Consider the following 17,026-nt stretch of genomic DNA (forward strand, 5'->3'; position numbering starts at 1 on the left):
AACGGCAGGCTTTCCCCCATACAGGCATTTCAGCAAACAGCCTACCGACCAACTGCAAATAGAGGCGGATCTAACAAAATAAAAATAAAAAATCTTCCCGCGAGCTATCAATAACACAACAGGGAGGGAGATGTTTACGTGCTGCCACTGGGTCTTGCGCTTCCGCTGCAGGGGAGGCGTGGAGTGGAACGACGCGGTGGCCGCCAGCTGCTGCGGCGCCGCCGCCGCGAGACGGTGCGGGCGGTGGCCTGAGAGAAGAGCCGACTTGACGTGGTTCATCTCGGCGGATGGGCCTTGCGTCACACCCACACCTTTCGCCGCTGTGTCATAGAGAGGAGATGAGGCAACTAGGATGCTGGCCCATGGGCCATGCGATGGATAATTGGTGCCAGATTGTGACCCATGTGTTAGCTTGTGTGAGAGAGTACTTATGTGGGTCTAATGGTTCCTCAAAAAAAATGTGGGACTAATACCTTCACTTCACAAAAAATGTGGGACTAATACCCTGCCTCGAAAAAATATGGGGCTAATAACCCTAAAAAAAGTGGGACTAACTAATTAGAGAGGGTGATCTAAAAATAAAACTAATCAAAGGGTACCCGGCATGCCTTTTTTGTGTGGATTGGGAGCATGCCACTTGATGCGTATGTGACACTTCATCATTAGACAAAAAAAATATGTGTGATTATATGATAGGGCACCACATCCATTTCTCTCTGGATCCGCCCTTGTGTACACGTGACATGTAAAACTATTGCGCGTAACTTGTAGACCATTAAATCCCAATCAATGGTGTGAGTCGGCCTCAGACTCCGTTGTGAGTCAGGCGATGGCGTCATTCTCCCACGCCGCTACCCTCTTGGGGGCGTCGCCTTCAAGGTCATTGGTCCCATTCGCGCTTTCCTGGAGCTGAACGTGCATGACATCGCGATCGACAGATGCTCGGTTGGCGATGTGAATGGTTTGCACGACTTCTTGTGTGGCAACGATGGCAGCTTCACGCGGAGTTGGGTTGCATCTGGATTTTGGTAGTCGGTCTCATCCGGCGTGTTCGAGGGGTTGTCGTGCTTCACTTGGTCTTTTTGGAGTCAAAGCTGCTGAGGTGGGCCCTCGCGCCGATGATGACGCGAGGCAGGCGGTCAGTTCTGGCGCTGGCTTGGCGCAATCCCAACACTTTTTCTCCTGCAATGCTCGTCCACATAGTCGGAGCTGCTTGGTCACCGGCGCGTGTGGTTGACGGTTTAGCTTTTGCCTGCGCGTGATGGCTTCGTGGTTGTCATCAATGGTCAAGTCACAGCCGTTGGCTCGCGAAGAAGTGATGATGATGGCACAGGATGGCAACCTCGACAGTCCTTTTCTCCTCGATGGTGTGTGTGTGTTCTTGTGTGGGTTGTTAGGTCACCTGTTGTGCCTTGTTTTTGCGAGCGTGTTGTGACAGTTTTCGTTTGGTTCTCCGCAAATAAATCATGCAAATTTCCTTCTTTTTGTAAGAAATCAGGAACATCATGGGCTGATTTCTGAAAAAATAAATCCCAGCCAACATCGAGATCAACGGATAAAATAAATTCAGCTTACGTGAATAAACTTGGTGGCTTGCTTGTCTTCTATTCTAATTATAAAATAGGTAGTATACACCTTTCTAAATAAAAACATGAAGTTTTTGAAAATCACATGAACATTTTATTCAAAGGAGTGAACACTTTTAGAGTTTAATGATTTTTCAAAATACACGAACAACTTTTAGAATAAAGGGAACATTTCATGTTTGTGTGAATAATTTCTAGATAGAAAACCAATAATGGGCCTGGCCCATGAGGTATGCGGCGGTGCAATTTTCTCTCTGGGCGCCCAACCTTACAGCCCAGAGCACGTGCTATGCGCACTCCGTATTACTGAAGATCTCGCATAAACATGACCTCTTGTTCCCCGCATAGGGCATGGCGAGACCTCGTGTTAAAGGGCGCTGATATGTCTTCGCCTACAGCGAGACGAGTGGAAGTTTCGCTGAAGGCGAGCTCTATTGGTCTGGCCTATCGCGCCGATGACCATAGGCCACAGGCCATATTCTCTTTTTTTTTTACTTTTTTTTCTTTTCTTTAACTTTATATATACTTTTACATATTCTATATTACAAAAAGATTTGAATAATGTTGACCAAGCATTTGAAAAAATGTTAAATGCATATAGAGAAAGTGTTTATCATGTATACAAAAAAATGTGTATGGAAAAATATGATCATGTATTTAAAAAATATGAATCAAGCATTTGAAAACAATGTTGAACAAGTATTACAGAAATGTTAAATTTATGCTTCTCGTGAAAGCAAAAAAACGCACAGAATAATTCATGATTTTTTTCCCTCCAAAACCTAGCCAAAACCGGACGAAAACCAAAATTCTAAAAAACCCAAATAAAACTCATCTAAAACCCAAAAATGTGTACGGAAAAATAGAAAATAAATTAAGAGGGAGCGTCCAGCATGCAACATGTGACGACGGCTGGATGCACCACTTAGCATGCTCTAAGGGCATCAAAAGTGACCTCTGGAGGTCCCCAGCAAGGGCTAACCTATAGTTAGTTGCTCTCTCGGAAGAGCCAGCTATGTGAGGCAGCGCGTGAAAGCATAGGCAAATGGGTCGGCCCATTCTCGCGCGTGTGTTTTTTCATTTTCATTTATTTTTTTAATTTTTAATTTTAATTTTTGCAAAATGTTCCAAATTTCATTAAAAATGATTTCTCATAAAAACATTCATGATTTTATTTATGCTTTATCAAAAAATGTTCTTGAATTTAGAAAATCCTTATTTTTTCAAAATAAATATTTCGAAATTCATAAAATTTAGAAATTGCTCACAAATTTGAAAAAATATTGAATTCGCAAAATGGGCGGCACTGGGCAGGCAAAGCGCAGTTTGGGCCAGCCCATTTTTTCGTTTTCCTTTTTCTTCTTTTTACTCTTTTTCCGTTTCTAAAAATGTTCACAAGAATTCAACAAGATGCACGGGATTTCAGAAAATGTTTTGAATATAAAAAATTCCGAAATTTTGGAATGATTCAACTTTCAAAAAAGGTTCACGAATTTGGGAAAAAATCTGAATTTCATGAGAATGTTCATTAAATTCAAGAAATGTTCTAAATTTTAAAAAGTATTCATAAATTATAAAATGTCCCTTGATTAAAAATTAAATAAAAACTAAAAATATAAAAATACAAGAAGAAAAGAAAAAATAGGTTAACGGCCGATGTGAGAAAACCGATAAATGGGCCAGCCCATCTGGAAGCCTAGCGCTCGCCAAGTATCCATCCAAGTATGTGTGGACTAGGAACTGCACGTATAAACTACTCGAGGAAGTGCAGCTCCAACCCGGTTCGTAGTCGGCGCATCATTTTGAGATTGACGCACCACATACGCTTTCGTAGTCAACGATAGTGTCTCTTCTCACAACTCTGGTGTAGGGTTATTGTATTTTTGACATAATGAACCGCGCTGGAGAACCAACCTATGATTGAATAATTAGAAGGACAGTGGTATCCCTAGCCCACCACGAAACTGTTATGAAGCTTTTACTTAATCTTCCTATCTAATCTCTCCATCCCCTGAATTCAGCTGGGTAGACCTCCCTCCTCTAATTTCCTCCAACCAAAAAAGTCCTTCTCAGTTGTTACGTTAATCACGTAATATTTCTTACGTAGGTGTAGCATTGCTAATAAATGTCAAAAGAAGACTCCAATGCGATTTATCAGAGCAGACACACCAAATGTCTACGTACAAGTGTCTGTGAACAGTGGTTAGGAAGGCGGCCATTCAACCTTATGCATCAAATATCGTCTATTTTCCAAAGAAAATAGAGTAAACTAAACCAAATATCCGCCATGCAGCCTCACTTTGAATCATTGATCGACATCAATTCCACGTACATTTAAATCCTAAAAGCTTCGGATGTTCAATAAGTTTTCAAAATTCATCGATCCAAATTCAACCATACTCCTCAAAAGCAGCCTTCGTCTCAAGCTTTCTCTGCTTCATCGACACATGTTGTTTATCCATATGTTGTGCCCCTAGAGGATCATCCAACAATGCATCAATGTCAAGGACTTGCCCTCCATCCTTCGGTACAGCGCGGCAGCGTGTCCGGACTATAGAATGACATGATCATCCAGTTACAGTATTGAGTGAATCAATGAATTGATCAACACGTAAAGCAATAAGAAGCAAAACTTACGATCCCCATGATTGACATGCCCGTAGCCACCTTCTTTACACTTGTGCAATCGCATCGTAATTCATGACGGCGTTGAAATGGTATACAATCGATGGAGTAGCGACTTCACATTGCCATGGATCACATCCAAGTTGTAGGGCGCGTAGTGCTTATGCCCATGAAACTAAGAATGCATGTGTTGTCAAAATATCATGCCCTTTTGCTTCATGCCTACAAACCATGCACTTGTTCCCAACAACGCGTCGCATAACAATGCATCACCCTTACCGTATACCCTGTCATTGTGCTTGCTTCATGTTAAACAAGGAGAATATAAAATAAAATCTCAATAGCATTTGGCCGAACACTTGTAGGGCATGGTGTCCGAACACAGAGGGCGAACGGTACCCGGGCTGCAATGGTGGCGGAGTAAAGGCGCCTGGGTGCAGATGAAAGGTAGAAAGCGGAGGGAAAGAGAGGTTTTGGGTGGGCCGAGTGTGTCGGTGTCCTAACTCCCTCAAACCTCCCACAAGTTTGTTTACGGTCTGGGGGATTTTGGACGTGCAAACTACACCCCAGACTCCACGATCCATACATGGTCGCTTTGGTGAACCACGTTGGAGTTGCACTAAGGAGCCACTTTGGTGAACCACGTTGGAGTTGCACTAAGGAGTAACGGGACAAATAACACACACATACGAAACGACGCGACAATTATTGGTACAAAACGTTCATACGATCACTGATTGTTGGCAGTTTAACAACACTCAGGCACATAAACTCACAGTAGAACACCTATACATATGGTTGTACTTTGGCCTCATCTCTGGATGATGGCAAAAACTCACTACCATGTCTTCCGAGTTATGTAGATAGCAATTCAAAAGACTTGATAAATGTTGGACATATGCCTGGGTTGGCACAAGGTCCTGGTGGTTCAGACAGGACCCATCAGTTGTCATTCTGCCTGAGCATCTGTAGGATGGTCAGGAAGAGGTTGAGGATGTCGAGGTAAAGCTCAACAGACGCCCAGATGTACTCGTCGTAAGTGTGGCGCTTTATCAAGTTCTCAGTGTCGTAGACGATGAAGCCTGAGAAGACTAGAGCTCCAAACCCGCCAATCACAGCATTCGATGCAGGTCCGAATGGGAAGAAGATCTGGAACACAGCATTTTGCGGCACAAGGGTTACGACTAGTGGAATGTACAACCGGAATGCTTCTATGCGAGTCAGTTAAACGATATTTTCCAAAGTTCATCATGCATGTTACCTGGGTAAAGCTTATCACGACCAGGATGGTGAGAGCAGAAAACAGAAATGGTCCAAGGTAACTAAATTCCTTGCCCTTCTTTGCGGCCCAGAATGTGTATGCAGTCAGAGAGACAACCACAGCTGAGGTCAGTACCAATGCTTGAAGCACAATAGTTCCTGCAACATACAAGTGAGCATTTAATAAAACTAGTCTAAAGCAAGAAGACAATGAAAACAATTATATGAAAGAAACGAACCTTCAGTGTTTGCACAAGCCACACCAATGCTGAAGCTCAAGCACAGAGTGAACAAACCCAAGATAGCAAGATTGTGAGGGTGTCTGTGCTGATAGATGTACAATGGGATCATCACTGCAACAAATATCACAAAATTAGCTGTTAGGAAAAAAATATCTTCTGATACAAAATAACAACAATGGACTGTCATCTGATCAGCATTCTCTCAGAACTCAAAAGATGGTCCAGGGGAAGGGGTCTGGGAGTGCTTCAGTGTGATGGATTGATGCTGCTGGAAATACTAACACAGGCAGAATTTCTATTCTCTTGCACTCTATGTTCTGAGACTTGAGACTCCTGCCAAAGTATTTCTCCATATCCTACTGGACTAAATATTAATCATTAGGACTTTATCATATTTGTGTCTAATTTGATGGTGTAAGTATGATTTTACCAAGAATCAGTTTGCTCAAATAAGAAAATTTCACAACAAATAAATGTTCGCAATTTATATACACCTACGGAGATAACTGCTATTGCTGAAAGTGGTTCAGTAACTTCAAAATGTAATATTTGTGGGGAATATGAACTAGAGAGAAAACACACAACTGATCAATTTGTTATACATGTATCATAGATTGTTTCACATAGGACATTGATAAGAATTTAGTCACTACTAGCTTCAACTTTCTAATGATGAAAGGAACTAAACAGCCAAACAATATGAGACCAAAACATCTTTACCTGCATCATAACCTACACGGACAGACAGAAACAGAGCTATACAGGAAAATTAGTACCTATTACAGTTCCTCAAATACAATACTATCTCTACTTGCATCCATGTCACACTAACTATCAACACAAACTACTACTCCCTTAGTTCAACCTTAGTTCAAAACTGCGACACTTATTTTGGATCGGAGGGAGTAGTAAACTAAAACTTTCTCGGTTTTGCTATTTCTCAGGTACCTGAAAATTTCTCTAGCGTCAGTCACCTTCTTCCTTCTGGCACGGGGAGATTGAGGGGAGGGCGGGGCGGCAAGGCGGTGCGCAGTAGCGCCCGCCGGCCGCGGGTGGTGGAGGCCGGCGGTTAGGGCGGGGCAGGCCGGCGGCGTCACGAGGAAGAAGAGAGGGAGGTAGAAAATGAACAGTGCGTGACGGATCTGTTTTCGATCGTTGGATGAAGATCTAACGGCTCTGGTTGAAAGTGACTGATGGACTTTCATTTTCAGGTACCTGACTTATAGTCGGTCCCAAACTTTCTAGTCTCTCTCACTTCCAACATGGCCAACACTATCAGAATGGTCATCAAGTACCAAGTCCCCCAGCTCACTTTCATTTGAGTCAAAGTGTAAACACTATCCCATCCATGTTTTGTGCTGTCAATTAGGTTGTTGGGGAAGCCAATTATTTTATCAAGGAAACAAATTGAACAAAAAACTCTGGTCGCTATGAAGGCCTTTACCGCACCTCAAGGCATGCTAAACTGATACTCCCTCCGTCTGAAAATACTTGTCGGAGAAATGGATAAAAATGGATGTATCTAGAGCTCATTGTTTTAAAGGCGTCCGTATCTTGTCGCTATAGTGACGATATACAGGTGTGAAGGGGGTCAATCGCCATACAGACCCAGGATCGCAATACCTTTATGGCGTCGCTATATCGTCGCTATAATGCTGTAAAGGGGGTCGCTCGCCATAAAACACAATACGCCATTAAAACAATGCTAGAACTAAAATGCATCTAGATACATCCATTTCTCCGACAAATATTTCCGGACGGAGGGAGTACCAAGGCCTACTAAACCTTGACATTTGATGTATATCCATATAGTGGCTACCTTGAGTGGTGGCAACCATCAAGGCGTCTATTTAGAACCCTGTCCTGCTGGCTACACTCCAAACTCGACTCCACATTAAGTTGTCTGAAGAAACTCTGATGTCTTCAGGCCCTATGTCGTGGAGGCAAACCACAGGTGCATATAACCCTTCATATAGGCCCGTTGCACACAACTACAGTCAAACTAGAATACATATATCATGTTATTAAGGGCATGGTAACAGTTTCAGCATTATTCCTATTGCATGTATATCACCATGGATTCGTTGCTTGCTGATTATGAACGGCTTCATCTTAATTCACAATTCGATTTGGAAAGAAGAAAAACACATATAATGTAACTAAAATTTGTAACCCAAATCCACTGGATCAAACTATTGCATCTTGAACTAGCTAGATCCACGATCTACGCTGTTGATTCGAACAGCTGGGCGTCCTACAACCAACGGGTCAAGCAAACTGCTAATTGAGGCGAGGTCAACGAATTTCTAGGTGTCGTCAGATTCATCACAGAATAAACGCGCCACGACAAGGTCAAGGATGGCACCAGACGGGAGAGAAAACTAGAGCACTTACGGATGAAGGGGAGGACAGCGAGCACGAGCGCGAGGACGGGCGAGTTGGAGAGCGTGGCGTTGAGGGTGGGGTGGAAGACGGTGATGGCGGAGACGACGGTGGTGAGGACCAGCTGCGCGCAGAGGATGCCGTAGACCTTGCGGATGAAGCCCCAGCGGAGGGCGTTCTCCCCGCGCGAGATCCCCGGGTAGAGCGTCTCCCCGTTCCCCGCCTCCAGGTCGATCGACGACGCCTCCACCTTCTCCTTCATCTCCGGCGCCCGGCGGTAGCCCGACGGTGCCAGCGGCTGCATCTCCGTCGCCGACGCCATCTCTCTCGCCGACGCTCTGGGGTGGGGAATTGGGGATTTCGGTTGGGACGCGGTTTGTTCGATGGGCGGCGAATTGGGGATACTATATAGATTTGTTTTTTCTTCGGGGAGAAATGGTGCTGTGTGTGTGTATATCTATTCGCTAGCGCTACGCGTACTCGTGGGTGGTGCCGAACTTTTCTGCCCTGTGGGCCCAATTTGGCATGTTATTTTTTCTTGAAAATTATTTTTTGCCTAAAAAGAGTAAAATACACCACAAATGATTAATCGATGAGTGTCAAGTTAGTCCTAAATACATGTACTGTACACTTGTTTACTCGTATGTGTGTGTAAGTTTTTCCCCTCAGAAACCTGGCACCCTCGCTTTTTTCCGTGAGACCTAAAAACCTCTGGCGAGTAGGGTTTCGAGCGGAACTCGACGGCGTACGCCGGATCTTCACGGCGTTGCGCCCCTGGATTCCGCTAGAAGATGTCTGCATCAGCCAGCGGCGATCATCGGGCAGCGGATCCAGCCTCCCCACGAACGGCTAGGGTCTTGCTCGAGGAGAAACTCAGGAAACTAGGGATCACCGACGAGGAGGCGACACCGCTGGTGATTGATGATAGGGAAGAAGGGAAACCGAAAAAGTGGCTCTTGGCGGGCAGGGTCTTGCATCGGAATCTCCTCCATATTCAGACCATAACCAATGCACTTCGGTCGGCGTGGGGAAACCCTATGGGACTCCAATTCCGATCGATAGGAGAGAACACCTTTGTGGCAGAATTCGAATCCCAGCGCGATCGCGAAAGGATTTGGGAAGGTTCACCTTGGCATATCAACAAAAATGCCGTCATATTGGCTGAGTTTGAGGATTGCATGAGACCTGATGAGGTTTAGTTTAACCGGCTCAGCTTATGGGCTAGGGTTCCAAATCTCCCATGCAATCTGCGAAACGATACATGGGGAAAATTGATTGCGCAGCAAATTGATAAGGCAGCCACTTCTATTCAGTTTGATCATGTTGGTGGATATTTGCGTGCGAGAGTCTCTATTGACGTCAAGAAGCCATTGGGGAGGTGGATCTTGATCGAATCAGCCAAGAGGGGCAAAACTGATCTATATGACATACAATACGAGCAAGTGCCACACTCTTGCTTCTCTTGCGGCCGTCTAGGTCACGACCCTTTTTGCCCCAACCCAGGACCTGGGGATGAGAAAGGAGAACTGCAGTTTGGCCCTAAGTTAAGGGCACCAGAGGATAAAAGAAGGACGACATCTGGCGACGACACATCGAAAGAATAGCACGCACACATGAGCAGCCAGAGGGAGTCCCGGAATTCAACTACTGTTGGCAAGGAACAAGTGGAGGTGAACTCTCCACTGAAAAATAGATCACAGAATAATAAGAGGAAAGAGGCGCCAAAACAAGTGTATCGGCCAGTAGCAAGTCGTCAGCTTCTCCTTACCGATGGTAACAGCTCCGTACACACTGATCATCTGGCTGGTAAGGTAATGGAGGGTGATGGACATACTTCTCATGAAGAGGAGGAAGAGCTTGTACGGGACACTAAGAAAAAGAAACCTACACCTGAAAATTCGGCAGAGGCTGCGTTGCAGCCCTGCCGGTCGCAATGAATTGTTTGAGATGGAACTGCTGGAGGCTTAGGAACCCTGAGGCGGTTCGTGAGCTTCGCGGCATTGTGAAGCAAGAAGTTCCTGCCCTGCTGTTTGTTATGGAGACTAAAATCAGGGCGAAAAGAGTAGAAGATCTGCGTCACCAACTAGGTTTCGCGGGATGCTTTGCTGTGGACAGTGAAGGACTAAGTGGTGGTATAGGTCTTTTCTGGTCCAAGGAATATGATGTTCAGTTGAAAAATTATAGTTCCGTCCATATTGATAAATGGTGCGGATGAAGGATCAAAACTCCCTAGAGTGGAGATTCACGGGTTTCTATGGAGCACCTAGAGCTGAGAATAGACACCATAGTTGGCGCTTTCTAAGAACCCTGTATGCATTGCCGCATGCTGGATGGCTATGCATGGGTGATTTCAACGAGACTCTGTATGGTGATGAGCATTTTAGTCGATCGGCCCGACCGGAATGGCAAATGCGAGCCTTCAGAGAGGTTGTTGATGATGTTGCTTTCCAAGACCTAGGGTGGACTGGATTGCCCTATACTTGGGACAATAGACAGGATGGAGATGCTAACGTCAAGGCCAGGCTTGATCGTGCCTTTGCGAACGAGGCTTTTCGTCAGCATTATGAATTCATTCGAGTACGTCATATCAGTGCGGTGGAGCCGGACCACTGTTTCATTGTTGCTGAAATCAGAGACAAACCACATGATCATGGCGGTCGACGATCGAGACAGTTTTGATATGAGAACGTGTGGCAGACTCATATGGACTATGAGAATTTAGTCACAGAAACATGGTTGCAGCAGAATCGTTCCCCAGGACTGCAAGGGATAGTTGAATCGTTGGGTGCGTTGCAGCGAACACTTGAACCTTGGGGAACATGAGAATTTGGATGCCTCACCAGATCAGTTCGTCAGCTTCAGAAAAAGTTAGATAAGCTGCGGAGGCAGTCCATCAGGCGAGGCCCATCGGAGGAAGAAAAGAGAACAGCGGCTAAGCTTCGGGAAGCTCTCAAACAAGAAGAAATATGGCCTAGGCTGTTGGGGAACGTAGCAGGCAATTTCAAAAAATTTCCTATGCTCACGCAAGATCTATCTAGGAGATGCATAGCAACGAGAGGGGGAGAGTGTGTCTACGTACCCTTATAGACCGAAAGCGGAAGCATTTGATAACACGGTTGATGTAGTCGAACTTCTTCTCGTTCCGACCGATCAAGCACCGAACGTACGGCACCTCCGAGTTCTGCACACGTTTAGCTCCATGACGTCCCTCAAACTCTTGATCCAGCAAAGTGTCGAGGGAGAGTTCCGTCAGCATGACGGCCTGGTGACGGTGATGGTGAAGTGATCCGCGCAGGGCTTCACCTAAGCACTACGAAGATATGACCGGAGCGTAAACTTTGGAGGGGGGCGCCGCACACGGCTAACAATTGTTGGTGTGTGTTCTAGCGGTGCCCCCCTTCATATATATAGGTTGGAGGGGAGGAGAGGCGGCCAAGGGGGCGCCCCAAGTAGGAGGGATCCTACTTGGGATCCTCCCAATTCGGTCTCCCCCCTTTCCTATTCCTATTCGGAGTAGGAAGGGAAGAGCGGGAAGGGGGATCCTATTCCCTTTTTTTCCTTTCTTCCTTCTCCTTTTCTACTCCAATTTGGCCTGCCCATATGGGAGGGGCGCACCAGCCCCTTAGGGGCTGGTCTATCCCCCTCTTGGCCCATTAAGGCCCATGTAGTTGCCGGGGGGATGCCCGGAACCCCTTCCGATGACCCGGTATGCACCCGGTACCCCCGGAACACTTCCGGTGTCCGAATATCATCGTCCAATATATGAATCTTTACTTCTCGACCATTTCGAGACTCCTCGTCATGTCCATGATCTCATCCGGGACTCCGAACAACATTCGGTCAACAAATTACATAACTCATATAATACAAAATCGTCATCGAACGTTAAGCGTGCGGACCCTACGGGTTCGAGAACTATGTAGACATGACCTAGACACCTCTCTGGTCAATAACCAATAGCGGAACCTGGATGCTCATATTGGTTCCCACATATTCTACGAAGATCTTTATCGGTCGTACTGTAATGACAACATACGTTATTCCCTTTGTCATCGGTATGTTACTTGCCCGAGATTCAATCGTCGGTATCTTCATACCTAGTTCAATGTCGTTACCGGCAAGTCTCTTTACTCGTTCCATAATGCATCATCCCGCAACTAACTCATTAGTCACATTGCTTGTCAGGCTTATCATTATGTGCATTACCGAGAGGGCCCAGAGATACCTCTCCGATACTCGGAGTGAAAAATCCTAATCTCGATCTATGCCAACCCAACAAACACTTTCGGAGATACCTGTAGAGCATCTTTATAATCACCCAGTTATGTTGTGACGTTTGATAGCACACAAGGTATTCCTCCGGTATCCGGGAGTTGCATAATCTCATAGTCAAAGGAATATGTATATGACATGAAGAAAGCTATAGCAATAAAACTGAACAATCAACATGCTAAGCTAACGGATGGGTCTTGACCATCACATCATTCTCCTAATGATGTGATCCCGTTCTTCAAATGACAACACATGTCTTTGATTAACGAGCTAGTCTAGTAGAGGCTTACTAGGGACACGATGTTTTGTCTATGTATCCACACATGTATCAAGTTTCCGGTTAATACAATTCTAGCATGAATAATAAACATTTATCATGATATAAGAAAATATAAATAACAACTTTATTATTGCTTCTAGGGAATATTTCCTTCAGTCTCCCACTTGCACTAGAGTCAATAATCTAGTTCACATCGCCATGTGATTTAACACCAATAGTTCACATCTTTATGTGATTAACACCCATAGTTCACATCGTCGTGTGACCAACACCCAAAGGGTTTACTAGAGTCAACAATCTAGTTCATATCGCTATGTGACTAACACCCAAAGAGTACTAAGGTGTGATCATGTTTTGCTTTGTGAGAGAAGTTTTAGTCAACGGGTCTGCCACATTCAGAACCATATGTATTTTGCAAATTTCTATGTTTACAATACTCTGCACGGAGCTACTCTAGCTAATTGCTCCCACTTTCAATATGTATCCAGATTGAGACACTGAGTCATCTAGATTAGTGTCAAAGCTTCCATCGACGTAACCCTTTACGACGAACTCTTTGTCACCTCCATAACCGAGAAACATTTCCTTAGTCCTCTTAGGTAACTAAGGATAATTTTGACCGTTGTCCAGTGATCTACTCTTGGATTACTATTGTACCGCCTTGCCAAACTCATGGTAAGGTACACAATATGTCTGGTACACAACATGGCATACTTTATAGAACCTATGGCTGAGGCATAGGGAATGACTTTCACTCTCTCTCTATCTTCTGCCGTGGTTGGGCTTTGAGTCTTACTCAACTTCACACCTTGCAACACAGGCAAGAACCTTTCTTTGACTGATCCATTTCGAATTTCTTCAAAATCTTGTCAAGGTATGTGTTTTGTGAAAGTTCTATTAAGCGTCTTGATCTATCTCTATAGATCTTGATGCCCAATGTATAAGTAGCTTCTCTGGGGTCTTTCATTGAAAAACTCTTATTCAAGTATCCTTTTATGCTATCCAGAAATTCTATATCATTTCCAATCAACAATATGTCATCCACATATAATATTAGAAATGCTACAGAGCTCCCATTCACTTTCTTGTAAATACAGGCTTCTCCAAAAGTCTGTATAAAACCATATGCTTTGATCACACTATCAAAGCATATATTCCAACTCTGAGATGCTTGCACCAGTCCATAAATGGATCGCTGGAGCTTGCACACTTTGTTAGCTCCTTTAGGATCGACAAAACCTTCTGGTTGCATCATATACAACTCTTCTTTGAGAAATCCATTAAGGAATGCAGTTTTTGACATCCATTTGCCAGATTTCATAATCATAAAATGCGGCAATTGCTAACATGATTCGGACAGACTTAAGCATCGCTACGGGTGAGAAAGTCTCATCGTAGTCAACTCCTTGATTTTGTCGAAAACCTTTCGCAACAAGTCAAGTTTTGTAGATGGTAACATTACCATCAGCGTCAGTCTTCTTCTTGAAGATCCATTTATTCTCTATGGCTTGCCAATCATCGGGCAAGTCAACCAAAGTCCATACTTTGTTCTCATACATGGATCCTATCTCAGATTTCATGGCCTCAAGCCATTTTGCGGAATCTGTGCTCATCATTGCTTCCTCATAGTTCGTAGGTTCGTCATGGTCTAGTAACATGACTTCCAGAACAGGATTACCGTACCACTCAGGTGCGGAACGTGCTCTGGTTGACCTACGAGGTTCGGTAGTAACTTGATCTAAAGTTTCATGATCATTATCATTAGCTTCCTCTCTAGTTGGTGTAGGCATCACTGGAACTGATTTCTGTGATGAGCTACTTCCCAATTCGAGAGAAGGTACAATTACCTCATCAAGTTCTACTTTCCTCCCACTCACTTCTTTCGAGAGAAACTCCTTCTCTAGAAAGGATCCATTCTTAGCAACAAAGATCTTGCCTTCGGATCTATGATAGAAGGTGTACCCAACAATTTATTTTGGGTATCCTATGAAGACGCACTCCTACGATTTGGGCTCGAGCTTATCAGGCTGGAGCTTTTTCACGTAAGAATCACAACCCCAAACTTTTAGAAACGACACCTTAGGTTTCTTGCCAAACCATAGTTCATACGGTGTCGTCTCAACGGATTTAGATGGTGCCCTATTTGACGTGAATGCAGTTGTCTCTAATGCATAACCCCAAAACGATGGTGGTAAATTGGTAAGAGACATCATAGATCGCACCATATCTAATAAAGTACGGTTACGATGTTCGGACACACCATTACACTGTGGTGTTCCAGGTGGTGTGAGTTGTGAAACTATTCCACATTGTTTTAAATGAAGGCCAAACTCATGACTCAAATATTCGCCTCCGCGATCAGATCGTAGAAACTTTATTTTCTTGTTATGATGATTCTCCACTTCACTCTGAAATTCTTTGAACTTTTCAAATGTTTCAGACTTGTGTTTCATTAAGTAGATATACACATATCTGCTCAAATCATCTGTGAAGGTCAAAAAATAATGATACCCGCCGTTAGCCTCAGCACTCATCGGACCGCAAACATTGGTATGTATTATTTCCAATAAGTCAGTGGCTCGCTCCATTGTTCCGGAGAACGGAGTTTTAGTCATCTTGCCCATGAGGCATGGTTTGCAAGCATCAAATGATTCATAATCAAGTAATTCCAAAAGTCCATCCGCATGGAGTTTCTTCATGCGCTTTACACCAATATGACCTAAATGGCAGTGCCACAAGTATGTTGCACTATCATTATCAATTTTGCATCTTTTGGCATCAATATTATGAATATGTGTATCACCACGATCGAGATTCAATAAACCATTTATATTGAGTGTATGACCATAGAAGGTTTTATTCATGTAAATTGAACAACAATTATTCTTTGACTTAAATGAATAACCGTATTGAAATAAACATGATCCAATCATATTCATGCTCAACGCAAACACCAAATAACATTTATTTTAGGTTCAACACTAATCCCGAAGGTAAAGGGAGTATGCGATGGTGATCTTATCAACCTTGGAATCACTTCCAACACACATCGTCACCTCGCCCTTAACTAGTCTCTATTTATTTTACAACTCTTGTTTCGAGTTACTACTCTTAGCAACTGAGCTAGTATCAAATACCGAGGGGTTGCTATAAACACTAGTAAAGTACACATCAATAACATCTATATCAAATATACCTTTGTTCACTTTGCCACCCTTCTTATCCGTCAAGTATCTAGGGCGGTTCCACTTCCAGTGACCATTTCCTTTGCAGTAGAAGCACTCAGTTTCAGGCTTGGGTCTAGCTTTGGGCTTCTTCATGGGAGTGGCAACTTTCTTGCCATTCTTTTTGAAGTTTCCCTTTCTTTCCCTTGCCATTTTTCTTGAAACTAGTGTCTTGTTAACCATCAACACTTGATGTTATTTCTTGATTTCTACCTTCGCTGATTTCAGCATCGCGAAGATCTTGGGAATCGTTTTTGTCATCCCTTGCATATTATAGTTCATCACGAAGTTCTAGTAACTTGGGGATAGTGACTAGAGAACTCTGTCAATCACTATCTTATCTGGAAGATTAACTCCCACTTGATTCAAGCGATTGTAGTACCAGACATTCTGAGCACATGCTCACTAGCTGAGCTATTCTCCTCCATCTTGTAGGCAAAGTACTTGTCAGAGGTCTCATACCTCTCGACACGGGCATGAGTCTGAAATACCAATTTTAGTTCTTGGAATGCTCCATGGAGTTCAAAATATTTTTGAAGTCCCGCTTATAAGCCTTAAAGCATGGTGCACTAAACTATCAAGTAGTCATCATACTGAGCTTGCAAAACGTTCATAACGTCTGCATCTGCTCCTGCAACAGGTTCGTCACCTAGTGGTGCATCAAGGACATAATTCTTCTGTGCAGCAATGAGGATAATCCTCAGATCACGGACCCAGTCTGCATCATTGCTACTATCATCTTTCAACTTAGTTTTCTCTAGGAACATATCAAAAATAAAATAGGGGAGCTATACGCGAGCTATTGATCTACAACATAGATATGCAAATACTATCAGGACTAAGTTCATGATAAATTAAGTTAGATTAATCATATTACTTAAGAATTCCCACTTAGATAGACATCCCTTGAGTCATCTAATGATCACGTGATCCATATCAACCAAACCATGTCCAATCATCACGTGAGATGGAGTAGTCTTCAATGGTGAACATCTCTATGTTGATCATATCTACTATATGATTCACGTTCGACCTTTCGGTCTCCAGTGTTCCGAAGCCATGTATGTACATGCTAGGCTCGTCAAGTTTAACCCGAGTATTCCGCATGTGCAAAACTGTCTTGCACCCATTGTATGTGAACGTAGAGCTTATCAC

The 17,026-nt window shown here is 43.8% G+C and overlaps 2 protein-coding genes across 2 annotated transcripts in view; both read right to left on the reverse strand.

The window, feature by feature from the left end:
• Positions 1-357, reverse strand: part of LOC123181951 (uncharacterized) — an 8,368-nt gene extending 8,011 nt beyond the window's left edge. Inside the window, exon 1 of the mRNA XM_044594374.1 lies at positions 139-357. Within this exon, the coding sequence (XP_044450309.1) occupies positions 139-279 (141 nt within the window). The 5' untranslated portion in view covers positions 280-357. The remainder of the gene's footprint in view (positions 1-138) is intronic.
• Positions 358-4,898: 4,541 nt separating this feature from the next.
• On the reverse strand, positions 4,899-8,518 carry LOC123181953 (BI1-like protein). Its single transcript, XM_044594375.1, has 4 exons — positions 8,108-8,518; positions 5,711-5,824; positions 5,473-5,630; positions 4,899-5,360 (listed from the first exon to the last, which is right to left on the reverse strand). The coding sequence occupies exons 1-4, from the start codon at positions 8,415-8,417 to the stop codon at positions 5,154-5,156; spliced, it is 789 nt and encodes a 262-aa protein (XP_044450310.1). The 5' UTR covers positions 8,418-8,518; the 3' UTR covers positions 4,899-5,153.
• Between the last annotated feature and the right edge of the window lie 8,508 nt (positions 8,519-17,026).

This window comes from Triticum aestivum, chromosome 1D, assembly GCF_018294505.1.
Source record: "Triticum aestivum cultivar Chinese Spring chromosome 1D, IWGSC CS RefSeq v2.1, whole genome shotgun sequence".
Classification (NCBI taxonomy): Eukaryota; Viridiplantae; Streptophyta; class Magnoliopsida; order Poales; family Poaceae; genus Triticum; species Triticum aestivum.

Excerpts from the sequence above, each read along its gene's own strand:
- LOC123181953 (XM_044594375.1), bottom strand. The coding sequence starts at position 8,417 with ATGGCGTCGGCGACGGAGATGCAGCCGCTGGCACCGTCGGGCTACCGC. Across the intron at positions 5,825-8,107 it reads CGCTGTCCTCCCCTTCATCC|TGATGATCCCATTGTACATC; the intron begins GTAAGTGCTCTA and ends TATTTGTTGCAG. Across the intron at positions 5,631-5,710 it reads GGCTTGTGCAAACACTGAAG|GAACTATTGTGCTTCAAGCA; the intron begins GTTCGTTTCTTT and ends TGTATGTTGCAG.